The sequence below is a fragment of the Hylobates moloch genome, unplaced genomic scaffold (genome assembly GCF_009828535.3).
Source record: "Hylobates moloch isolate HMO894 unplaced genomic scaffold, HMol_V3 SCAFFOLD_9, whole genome shotgun sequence".
Classification (NCBI taxonomy): Eukaryota; Metazoa; Chordata; class Mammalia; order Primates; family Hylobatidae; genus Hylobates; species Hylobates moloch.
Genome location: NW_026652284.1, coordinates 98,011,133 through 98,023,646, shown reverse-complemented (window position 1 = coordinate 98,023,646; position 12,514 = coordinate 98,011,133). Strand labels below are relative to the sequence as shown.

Here is a 12,514-nt window from a genome sequence, read left to right as displayed (position 1 = left end):
ATTTTGCTATCTCAGGGATAGCTTGGAAGTGCTCAAGGCATAAACATTTAGGCTGACTGATTCTTGGTCTCAAGATTTCACTTCTTGAAAATTCATTGTTCCTATTGCTTCTGCCACCACCACTCTAAGAATCTGATTCACTCAAATGATTTTTCCTATAAATATATGCTATATGTATATAAGTACATTTTAAAAACAGTAGGATGAGAAATAATTCAAATTAATTATGGGTTTTCTATTACGATTGACCACCCCATTAATTCAGATTTTGCTCTAACAGGATTGAAATATATATGGTTTATAGGGTACAAATATAGAACAGTCTATTGTTGGACTCAGAGTCGAGGGATAATATTGAATACAGTTCTGATTAAGCCAATGATTAAAATTGTTAAGCAGCTTTATAATATATAGATCATGTGTAAGTAACTTATCGTACCATCTAAGTATTTAGTTTTTCTTTCTAACTCACCAGTCTGGTATTAGAGTTAGACTGGGCAAGCAATGTCTGTATGTCTGTATCACTGTGCCTTGTTTCCTCATCTGTAAAATGGAAGTTATAATAGAACCTGGCTTGTAGGCTCCTTATGAAGACTAAATGAAGGATTTCTTGTAAAACACTTTAGAACAATATCTGGTGTATAACAAGTACCATAGAAGTGATAGTTATCATCATCATCATCATCATCATCATTACCATCACCATTCATGACATGTTTAGGGATTCAAAGAATGGGTATGTGTTTTCTGTCTCAGAAGTCCATTTGTCATCATGTGATAATGGCCCCCTGTGAAACCCGTCTTTGATTTTTACAGATATTATCACTACCTGTACTCCCATTACCTGCCAGCCAGCCTGAAGAACATGGTGGACCAACTGGCCAATTGTGAGGACATTCTCATGAACTTCCTGGTGTCTGCTGTGACAAAATTGCCTCCAATCAAAGTGACCCAGAAGAAGCAGTATAAGGAGACAATGATGGGACAGGTGAGTATAGAATAACCCTCTTCCCTTGCTTCACTCACTGGTGGTTCAGCCCCAGGTAATGAGGACTCATGTTCCTCTAGGTGTTCCACCCAGGAGCATATAATGAGGAGAAACCAGGAATGAACTACATCTGAAAGCTAGAAAAGAGTGTATGATTGGTGCAGGGATAATTAGGAAGACACAAGTTAAGAGTATCTTTATGCCAAGGTTATAAAGCTCTCCTATAATCTTTAAGGTGACATGAGAAAGTTATGTCTTTAGAGTTTGTCTTAGTCCATTTGGGCTGCTATGACAAAAATAGCATTGACTGGGTGGCTTAAATAACAGACATTTATTTTTCATAGTTCTAGAGGCTGGAGAGTCCCATATCAAGGCACCAGCAGATTTGGTGCCTGACAAGAGACTGTTTCCTGATTCATAGACAGCCCTCTGCTCATTGTGTCTTCACATGGCAGAAAGAAGGGCAAGAGAGTTCTCTGGGGTCCCTTTTATAAGAGCACTGCTCCCATTTGTGAGGACTCCACCCTCATGACCTAATCATCCCACAGAGGCCTCACCTGCAAATATCATCACATTGAGAATCAAGCTTCAACATATAAATTTTAGGGGCACAAACATTCAGCCCTCAGCAGAATTAAAGCCCTACAAATAACTTATGAAAGTTGATTGTAAGTACCTTATTTAATGTCTAGCAAACCATACTCTCTTTAACACAGTTTTCTCGTGCTTGCAGTTGAGTTGAATTGTGTCTTGGTGACATAACAGGAGTCACAATATTCAATTTTCAGTTCTAGAATCAGCATTTAAAATGTAGGCAAGTCAGTTACCTTCTGAAACTCAGTTGGCTCATCTTTAACATGGAAATGGTGAAATCTACCTTACAAGATTAAAATAATATGTTTGAAAGCTTTTATAAAAGTGAAGTAATATGTTGTGTTGAGTTATAAAATTTTAGTATTAAAAGTATTTTCAAGGAAATAGAATCCAACATTTTCTTTTTACAAGTAAGAAAACTAGGACCTAGTGAATTTAAGCATATTGCCACAAGTTGCCCAGTAAGTTAGCGACAGAATTGGGAATTGAATCCCAGGGTCTGTGGACTCCACTGCTTGTCCTTGTACACCCCAGCATCTTGGTGTCAGGTCCACCTGGATATGCTGAATTTCATCTATCTTTATTCATCTTGAGCAGAGCCCCTACTATATGTAAGAAATCAAAAATCTTAGCCAGGCGCAGTGGCTCATACTGATAATCCCAGCATTTTGAGAGGCCGAGGCCGGCAGATCACTTGAGGCCAGGAGTTGGAGACCAGCCTTGCCAACATGTCAAAACCCCATCTCTACTAAACATACAAAAAATTAGCCAGTCATGGTGGTGCACGCTTGTAATCCCAGCTTACTCGGGTAGCTGAGGCACGAGAATTGCTTGAAACTGGAAGGCAGAGGTTGTAGTGAGTTGAGATCATGCCACTGCACTCCAGCCTGGGTGACAGAACAAGGCTCTATCTTAAAAAAAAAAAAAAAAAAAAAAGAAAAGAAAAAGAAATAAAGAAATAAAAAACGTTAAGAAAGAGCATTAAGATTCACTCACGTTAAATCATGGAGCATTCATCAGGATTGAGGTTAATCTGAATGAACATACTTTAACATGGTTATATTAGTTCAATTTTGAGGGGCTTTGCATGTGCCTTGTTCTAACAGGCATTGGAAAACATATACAAATCTAGCTTTTGCAAAGGAAATCTTAGCTAGGCCTCATGTTAAGCTGATAGTTTTTCATTCACTAAATTTAGTAAGCAAAATTTTAAAGTTTATAAAGAATGTAAAGTTTATAAAAAGTTATTTAGTACTTACTGAGCATGTTACCAGGCACTGTTCTAGGTATTGGTTATGACGAAAGAGCTGTCCTTAGCAAAGAGTCTGGCAGAAAATTCTGTTTCCTTCTAATTACAGAAAGAACAGGTAAGAGGATTTGTAAACATGTTTACAGCTGAGAGAATATTCGAATTCAAGCAAGATGTATTGTCTATTATGTGCCCAAACATTTTTATTTATATTTTTATTTATCTCTGAAGAATGAGGATACATTTGGAGAAATGCATCATTTGGTGATCTTGTCATTATCCAAACATTATCAAGTGTACTTGCACAGCCCTATATGGTACAGCCTACTATACACCTAGGCTATATGGTATAGCCTGTTGCTCCTAGGCTATTAACATACCTGAATACTGTAGGCAGTTGTAACACAGTGATAAATATTTGTGTATCTAAATATTTCTAAATACAGAAAAGGTAGAATAAAAATGTGGTATTACAGTATATGGGACAATAGTCATCTATGGGGTCCAACATTGGTTGAAATGTCATTATGTGGTGCATGACTGTATATTATCTCATTTAAGGACATGACATTTTAAAAATATTTTTTACTCAGAGTTCTTCAGAACACTCACTAAGTAGGGGAACTCTAGTCATACAAGCCTTCTTAGGGGGTGGATTTGTGCTATTTTCAAAGATTAGCCTAATTCTACCAAACGGTATTTCTAGTAATTCATACATCTTTACAAAAAAATCTAAATTTAACCTTAGGTCTAACTAGGTGTATTCAGGTACTATATTTGCCCCCTTCTTTCCATCATACACATTAATTTATTGAATGTTTGTATGACCAGTAAAGTAAATGGATATCATCCTCTAGAATTAGGCTTTTATTACATAAGAAAGGCATCTTTTCTAATAGATGTTGATTGACTCAGAATAAATGTTAACATCTAGAAGCAAAACAATACCTGAATGATTCAACTGAACTTAAAAAATTTTTTTTTGAATAAGAATGAGTGTAAACTCTAGACAGTATTTCTAGTTGCATATGTGAGTATTTTTGCCTGTACAGTGCCCTTTGGGAATGAGTGGGCCAATCGAAAATGGCCCACAGGCCCGGCACAGTAGCTCATGCCTATAATCCCAGCATTTTGGGAGGCCAAGGCAGGCAGATTGCTTGAGCTCAGGAGTTCAGGACCAGCCTGGGCAAAATGGCAAAACCCTATCTCTACTAAAAATACAAAAATTAGCTGTGCGTGCTGGTGTGCACCTGTAATCCCAGCTACTTGGGAGGCTGAGGCACAAGAATCACTTGAACCCGGGTGGTGGAGGTTGCAGTGAGCCAAGGTCATGCCACCACATTGCAGCCTGGGTAACAGAGTGAGACTCTGCCGTTAAAAAAAAAAAAAAAGGCCTACAAACTCATATCCATTTAGGGTCAAAACAAGTTACATTTGGGACTGTCTACTCTGATATGAACTGAACCAGTCAGCTCCATTTGATATCTTTCTCTGACTTATCAAGTACGAGTTCCCCTCATATAAAGGCTGAAGAATGAAGCTTGAGTTCTGCCCTGCTCTAGCCTTGAACAAATAACTCTAACTTTCTTGAACTTGCTTCCTCAGCTATAAAATGGGGATGTTATTACCCGGGTAGATACTTCACCAGATTGTTGTGAGATTCAAATGAACTCCATGAAAACACTTTACAGATAGTGTTTTGTTTGTTATTCTGCTGTTCAGAGATAACTTGACATTTGTGTTTATCTTCAGTGTTATTTTTGAGCATGTTGACACTGTGATTTTAAAGTGACTCTTACTGATTCTTACACTAAAATGTGTCTTCCCATGAAAGTATTTTTCTAAAAATGTGAGTACAAGAAACACACTGAACACACATGCATACATATACATCATTAAAGACTTGCCTATTGACATAAATGGGCTTGTGGGGGTTTCCCCGATAATTGGGCAGCCCATCTTTTCCATATTTCATAAAAACAGGGATTGAAAGACAATGTGCTTAGTCATTCTATTTAAATTTCAGCACTCCAGTCATTTAAGGCATTCTTTTTAAATCAATGCCAATCATTTGCACGATCTAAAAATATTTAACCAACTTTAGGGGCAACACAGAGAGCTAAAAACATGGTAGCCATCTTTTCTATTTGTCGAGAGTTAATCTTTATTCTGGGTGAGCAGTGATTCTTTGGAGGGCTGATTGCCATTTAAAAAGTAACCTTTGGGGGTTTTAGTCGAGTAGGAAAGCCAACAATTCTTGGGTTAAGAGAAGAACAGAATTTTGAGATTTTAGTATAAAGTTAGTGATACAGCAACATGCCCTATATACCACTGAATCTCCCCTTCTCATCCTCATGGAGTCACGTCAATGGGGAGGCTACAGAAGAGAAAATGGAGTTTTAGATGCTGCATAACACTAGCCTTGAGTGACATGTAAGAGGCACTATTTTGTTCTTCTTCAACGATATATGTGAATTTTTAACAAAGGATTTAGTAGGACCCTTATAAAGGAAAAGAGATAGTAGAAGGAAGGAAGTGATGGATAGAGAGAAAGATAGACTTCTAAAAGTTGGTTGATATTTCTAAATCAACTACATAAACAGGAAGGATTTAGAAAACTCTTTGAAAGCACAAACACATCGTTAATCTTAGTGCTTGGTCCCAAGTGCAAAGAGAGGTTTTAGATTGAGTCACTATAGTAGTTGAGCTTCAGTTGCTAAGTCATGGACTGACCAGAGAATTAGTCAATAAATTTTAGAGAATTAAAGTCAATATGAATCTTTGTTTTGGTGTTTTTAACACTGAGGAACGTAGCATACCTTGGGAAAAACCAGTATCAGCGATTGCATTTTCAGCAGGTGCATAGATGGTGAGACTTGGTGGCCAGGCCAGACCCCGAACTCTGCTGCTTGCTCATTTGCCTGACTCCGTTTTCTGCAATGTTTCCATCTCACCTTGCACTTCTCTCATCATTATGCTTTTTTCTCTCCTTCTTCCTAGACTTCTCGGGCTTCCCGTTGGGCTGACCCTGACCACTTTGCCCAGCGACAGAGCTGCATGAATACGTTTGCCAGCTGGTTTGGCTACATGCCGCTGATCCACTCTCAGATGAGGCTCGACCCCGTCCTCTTTAAAGATCAGGTCTCTATTTTGAGGAAGAAATACCGAGACATTGAGCGACTTTGAGGAATCCGGCCGAGTGGGGGAGGGGAAGCGAGAAGGGACGGGGGTCAAGCTGCTCTCTCTTCCCGGTGCAGATCCACTCATCAGCAGAGCCAGATTGTGCCAACTATCCAAAAACTTAGATGAGCAGAATGACAAAAAAAAAAAAAAAAAAAAGGCCAATGAGAACTCAACTCCTGGCTCCTGGGACTGCACCAGACTGCTCCAAACTCACCTCACTGGCTTCTGTGTCCCAAGACTAGGTTGTGTACAGTTTAATTATGGAACATTAAATAATTATTTTTGAAATGATTGCTATGCAGGTTTAAACTTTTTTAATGATCAAAACTATTAAAAACCAGAGTTCTTTGTTTAATCAAAATTGTGTTGGTTGTGAATATTTCAAAGCTGCTATTCCTTTTCCCACAGACATCATTGTCATGGCCACGTAGGGTGTCCTGCAGTTTCAAAAGCTCAAACTTCATGGAAAACACAATAAGTCACTCTACCCATTATCAAGAAATAACTGAGCATAAGTTGTAACTTCATTATTCAACTTTGCCAGTGCAAATTGTTTTCCACTTGGAATCTTCAAATCCACTTGAACTTTTATCTCTAAAATGTCGCTGCATGAAAGAAAGTATTACGACTTCCAGGTAGGCAGTTCTAACTGAAAACTCTATGTTTGAGATAGATACATATGATAATCGTTTTTCATTGCGGGGTGGGGGGAATTAGTACCAAGAAAACACTAGTATAATTAAGAAATGTTCAGTTTGCACAAAGAACTATCCGGATAACCCACCAGCATGTTAGTGAGATGGAAATACAGACCCACAACAGTAACCCAATACTTGCAGGGGTGGGGGCACGGTTATAGATTCAACCATTGACCTAAGTCTGCGTAGCACTGGGAGGAGGCTTTGGTTTAGAAGCCAAGGAAGAATGAGTATATTGGGGAGAACAAATTATTTACAAGATGAACTCTTTAATGTTTGTGAAAATCTCAAGTGTCAGAGCTTCTCTACTGAGAAAGAAAAAGGGGTAATAAGGTAGAAATTCACACCAATGAACAAGAGGATTGCTGCAAAGTAACTGAGGAGGTGTCTCGCCATTGGGACCCTAATGCCATTTTTGGCCAAACATTGTTTTGAGCAAGAATCTGGCAAACAAAATAATCAACAACAAATGTGAATACAGTTTAATTTACTTTTAGTTTTTAAATCTGTGGAAAAGTTTAGTTATGCTTCTTGTTAAAAAGAACATTTCTGTCCGTGAAAATGCTATCTTGGGCTTATGATTATTGTTAAACTCCAAGTATAAACTGAAAAAAAAAATCCCTAACTCTGTTATGAAAGATGGAGACTTCTGATATTAAATGCTTTCTTCTACTTGGAAGAGGCCAGAAAAAACAGGGAAGAGAAAGACATTATTGAGTTTGACCACTTATTATGCCGAATAAACAATAAGCACTTTAGAGTCCCTCCCTCAAACTCTCATACATTTCATATTTCTTTTCCATTTATTTTCAGTTTTGTTTTAGAAGAAAAGTTCATCAGAGAATTTTGTTCTGATAATTTCAAGTGGCCATCTTAGGTCAGTGGAAATCGTAAGTCCATTGGACTTTACTTCATCCTTTCTTTGTAGATGTCTGGGAGAGGAAGAGGAACTTGTAATGCTAGCATGGGGATGGTGCTATAAACAGGAGTGAAAGTGTTTGTGGAAGTCCAGAGAGGTGACTCAACAGGCTACCTAGCTGCAGAGCAAGGAGTAGAGCCCACATATCCAGATGGTGTTTTGAGAGGTGCGTAGACAGTGAAGTTCAATTAAAGAGAGGCTTTTCTCCTCAGCCTCATGACTCAGAACAGCTCCCTAAATACCTCTCTCATCTAATTGGACCCATCCATAGTCCATTCTCAAACATGTGACATTTTCCCCTAAGTAGATGTGATTATCTCTTGTGCATTTGTTGAAAAATAATTCTTAGGTCCATGGTACTTGCACTTGTGTCTTTCTATAAAATGTTTGGTCTTACAGGTTTCATGTCATTTAAACTGCACTTCTCAGCAAGTTAAAAGATTAGCAATTAATCTTTATTCATTTGGCCTTTGTGAATTTGTATTTAAATTATTTTTTTCAGGATTGGCAAATTATTCTTGTGTGTTTCTCCTTTACAAAAAAAAAAAAATGCGATATTTTGTTCAATGACCCCAAAACCAACTTGAAACTTAGGTGGTCATATTGGCTTGCAAAGCAATGTCCCTAATTGTACCAGTCAGTCAGACAAGTGGATTCAAGGACCTGCTTTGCCAGATTGACCTGTCACCAAGCTCACAACACATATCCTCCATAAACAACATGTGTTATGTGAAGAAAAATGGTAATTATAAATAAGAACAGGATATAACACACCTTTTGTCCACTTTAAATCTCCACAGTTTCATTTTATGTCACTCTCTGAGCAAATCTCTTTGGGATGTGAATTAGCGTGTTCTTCTCCCATTTGGAATATAAGGCTGGGAATAGAACAATGCTTAACAAATCAGTGAAGCTCGACAGTAATATGTAATTTTAATTCAGTTAGGAAAGAGTTGTATTGCAGTTCAACAAGTTGACAAATCATAGCCATCTCTGTAGGGTGTCAGGAATTATCTCATGGTCAACTTTAATGATAACTAGGGGTCCCTAAGTGGGCTAACATGTGCTGCATTGGAGAGAAGCCAAGGGCCGAGAGTACAGTAACAACCACGTAATGAATTGCTTGCAGAAATTCCAAAGAGGACTCAGCCACTTGCGGATTTCCACACAGCATCTTTTCCCGGGATCTTAAAAGTAATTTAAGACACAGGATCTTAAAAGTAATTTTTTAAAAGCTGGCTATGTATTTATTTATTTATATGAAAGCGTTATAAATATCAAAGCTTACAGATACATTAATACATATCACCTTTGTTGAAGCTAGCCAAATGGCTCAAAATTGAGACTGTAGAGAAAAATCCATGAGATAATCACGATAGTCATACCACAAAAGATAGCATAGCTAGGTGGGCCTACCTGGTCGTATCAACACACTTTCAGATAGATGCTTCAGAAAAAAAGGGAAAGCTTGTTACTGGAATCTTATGTGCATTACAGTTTAATTTCTTCTTGTGACAAATGGTGCTCAAAGAAGGATCAATCCGGTTGCATCCTTCAATTTCCCTTTTAGAATGACTTTTGGTTTTCATTACAGTAGGCTATGTTAGCCTTTATTTTGGTGGTTCTCAAATACCTGGTGACTTGAAAGAATATCATGCTGGTGGCCTTTCATAAAGGTTACTGAACTTTAATCAGGGGTGAGATGAATGAATGTGAATAGGCCTATATACTATTTTTTTAACTAAAAAAAAAAAACAGGTCACTTGATTTAAGAACAAACCTGTTAGAGGGCAGCATCAGGGAGAAGACAGCCTTACTAGGTTGGAATCTGAATGAGATTCTTGCTGGACAAGGCTGGATTATGGATGCAAAAGCCAAGCAAACTTCCCAGACCTGGAAGTGTCTTGTGTTCCCTTGGGTCTCTTGAGAGCTCCAGTATTTAAAAGTAGCAGTTATTGCCATGAACTCTCAAATAAAAATGCTCCTGCCTCTTACTTGTGAATATAATCAACATGCAGCCAGTACATCAGGACCGCAGTTGCTGAATTCATTTACCTAGTTCCCATTTACAGCGACTATGGACAAGAACCTATTAGATGGGTTTTGTCATTCTTGGCCAGATTTAACCAAGAAATTTCTTTCACTACCAGCCTCATTTTCTCAGGCATGCTTATGGGGACAAAGCTGTTTTGAGTTGAGTTCTCAGCAAATAAGCATTAATATCAAACTGTGCTAACCTTGTCTCACTTGGTATTAGAACTTAAGCATAAAGAGATTAGTTTATCCTTTGACACCAAGTCTTTTTTTTTTTTTTTTTCTTTGAGGCAGAGTCTTGCCCTGTCACCCAGGCTGGAATGCAGTGGTGCGATCTCAGCTCACTCACTGCAACCTCCGTCTCCCGGGTTCAAGCAATTCTCCTGCCTCACCCTGCTTAGTAGTTGGGATTACAGGCACATGCCACCACATTGGGCTAATTTTTGTATATTTATTAGAGACAGGGTTTTGCTATGTTGGCCAGGCTGGTCTCGAACTCCTGACCTCAGGTGATCCACCCACCTCTGCCTCCCAAAGTGCTGAGATTACAGGTGTAAGCCACTGCGCCTGGCCCTAAGTCTTTTTTTTTTTTTTTTTTTTAAAAAAAGCTTGGAGGATTAAGTACCCTAAGATAGTGGTCTCTCCCATCAGTTCAATAATGCTGTACAGAACCTCTGCATAAAAAAGCTGTTATTTACACTATAATTGTGATGATGGACGTGACTCCTCAAAACCATCTCTCCCCTTTTTGCCCTTTCCAAAAATCAAAGGCTTTTGTCTCCATGAGTTTTACTTAGTAGAGATTGTAGTTGTCACTGGTCTAGAGTTCCAATACATGTTATATCAGGAACCTCAGTGAGCTACCCAGAATTGGAACTTACATGGCCCAGTAACTAGGAGAAGAAGGCAACCCTTGAGAAAGCTGAGCCCTCAGGATAGCACAGTCTCACCCTTGTTTAAAATCAAGTCAGGCTAGCCTTTCAGTCACTCTGGTTTTGTAATGATTTGCCTTTTAGGCCTCAGGCCATTTGATTTCTGCAATAGTTTTCTGTTCTTCTCCTACGGGAATACATCCCTGTCCTTTCGGTTGTAACTATTACTAAAACTAGGGCCATGCAAATGACCTGGTTACCATGTAATGAACCTTGTGTACTTACTTTGAGAGAACAATATGTATAGGATATGTTGAGGGGCAGAAAGAAAGACATCAAAAACTGGAACTATTTTAGGTGGCAAATTGTAACGCAAAAAACAAAAGTATACCTTATTTTGTATACAATGTACATTTGGGACAGTTTACTAATATGTTGCCAATGTTTTTGTAGTGTCACCACAGGTCTTTTCTGAAGTGTTTCTCCCATTTGTTATAGAGTATTAATGACTTAGCATAATTAAGCCCTCAAGTATGTGTGAGAGAGTGCGTGTGAGAAAATACAAAGCCATAGATCTTGATTTCCTTCACTGACCTGTGTAACTTTATGTCTGGGTTTCGCCATCCAAGATAGATTGTTTTATAGAGAGTGTCACCAAAGACTTTTTCCTTCCAATTTATAGAAGAAAAAAAAAGAAATTATTAATAAATGACATGACTTTTCATCTGTGTGGTTTTCATTCCATCTTTTCTGTTGACTGCAGAAAGACGCCAGTTCTCAGGAGGATTCTGTGTGCCAGGAAAGGCCAAGCTTCCTTGAGGGTTCTGGGGTAGACAGGCAGATGAGGTTGGACGGAGAGTGTGCCGGGTGTAGGTCCAGCACTCGCAGCCTGGCTGCAGCCCAGCGCCTAGCCTTATGGGGAACATAGGGCAGCCAGCCATGGCCGTCTGCCAGGCCAGATGCAGCCGGTGCTGTTGGAAGCAGGCCAGGGTGAACAGTGGTGATATGCCCAGTTCACAGCATTCCTTCGCATGAATGCTGGGACAAAGTGGCAGGGCTGAACCCCAGAGCATCTGGATCCTGACAGCTGTGGCCATTACCCCTTTAGTTTCAACTACTGCATCGAGCTCATGAATTGCTGGCTTGTGAGGTGTATATCACACTGGCATTTCTCAAAAGAATTTATAAGTGCTCCAGGTATGTTGCAGCTCTATGATTCAGGGCCACTGTAGTAAGGTTTTATGTTCTCGCAATACTCCTTCCGCCTTTCCTATTTTCCTCCCTCGCTCCTTCCATTCCAGTGGTAGCTCTCCTCCAACTCTGTTACTCTTCTTCTATTCTCTTTCTTTGGGCATTTTTACAGTAAGAACGTTGTCACCAATTTCACATATTTACAGGAGAGCAAATGGCAAATTGCATTTGGGAGCATTGATTTGCTTTATGACATCAATCACATTTTGTGTTCTGTATTTCACTTTGTCCATCTGTAAAATGGTGACTTTAAAATAGTTACTTACAAAGACTTTCTGAACAACAACTGCCTACTGAGCACTGAACAAGGCAGATGTCAAGGTGAGCTTGGACAAGGCCAGTCCAAGGCAAATCATCAGAGGAGGCTCAGAAAGGAATGTGGTGAACGCAGGTCCTAAGCTGGCACACTGTTACGATGGTGCCACTTGTAAAATCTGGCCCCAGGGTGTGCCTAATGATAGAATCATTCCCAAGCTGGAGGACAAATGAGAAGGCTAGCTGGAGAAGTAACTTTTAAATTTGGTTCCAACCTACCTCACAGATGTTTCAATGAATGCTATAGCACGCAAAGATACCTTGAGCAAACCTCGATTACAGATGATGTTGATTTAAGGTCTGAGCATTTCCACTGAGTCCACTCATGAGACGAGAAAACGACAAGTTATGTGTAGATGCCTGCGTCATCCTACATTAGCCTCCCCTGACTTTGTGCAGCCTCTGTGGTCT

The 12,514-nt window shown here is 39.2% G+C and overlaps 1 protein-coding gene across 2 annotated transcripts in view; it reads left to right on the top strand.

Moving 5' to 3' along the window:
- Nucleotides 1-11,261, top strand: part of EXT1 (exostosin glycosyltransferase 1) — a 322,323-nt gene extending 311,062 nt beyond the window's left edge. Inside the window, exons 10-12 of one of the 2 annotated variants that reach the window (XR_009214980.1) lie at nucleotides 817-988; nucleotides 5,832-6,649; nucleotides 7,526-8,093. Coding sequence is in view for 1 of the 2 variants with exons in the window: in XM_032760316.2 (XP_032616207.1) it covers nucleotides 817-988; nucleotides 5,832-6,017 (358 nt within the window). In the remaining variant the exon portion in view is untranslated. Of the gene's footprint in view, nucleotides 1-816; nucleotides 989-5,831 lie in introns of both variants that reach the window. The other variant, XM_032760316.2, reaches the window with a different exon arrangement.
- The last annotated feature ends 1,253 nt before the right edge of the window (nucleotides 11,262-12,514 follow it).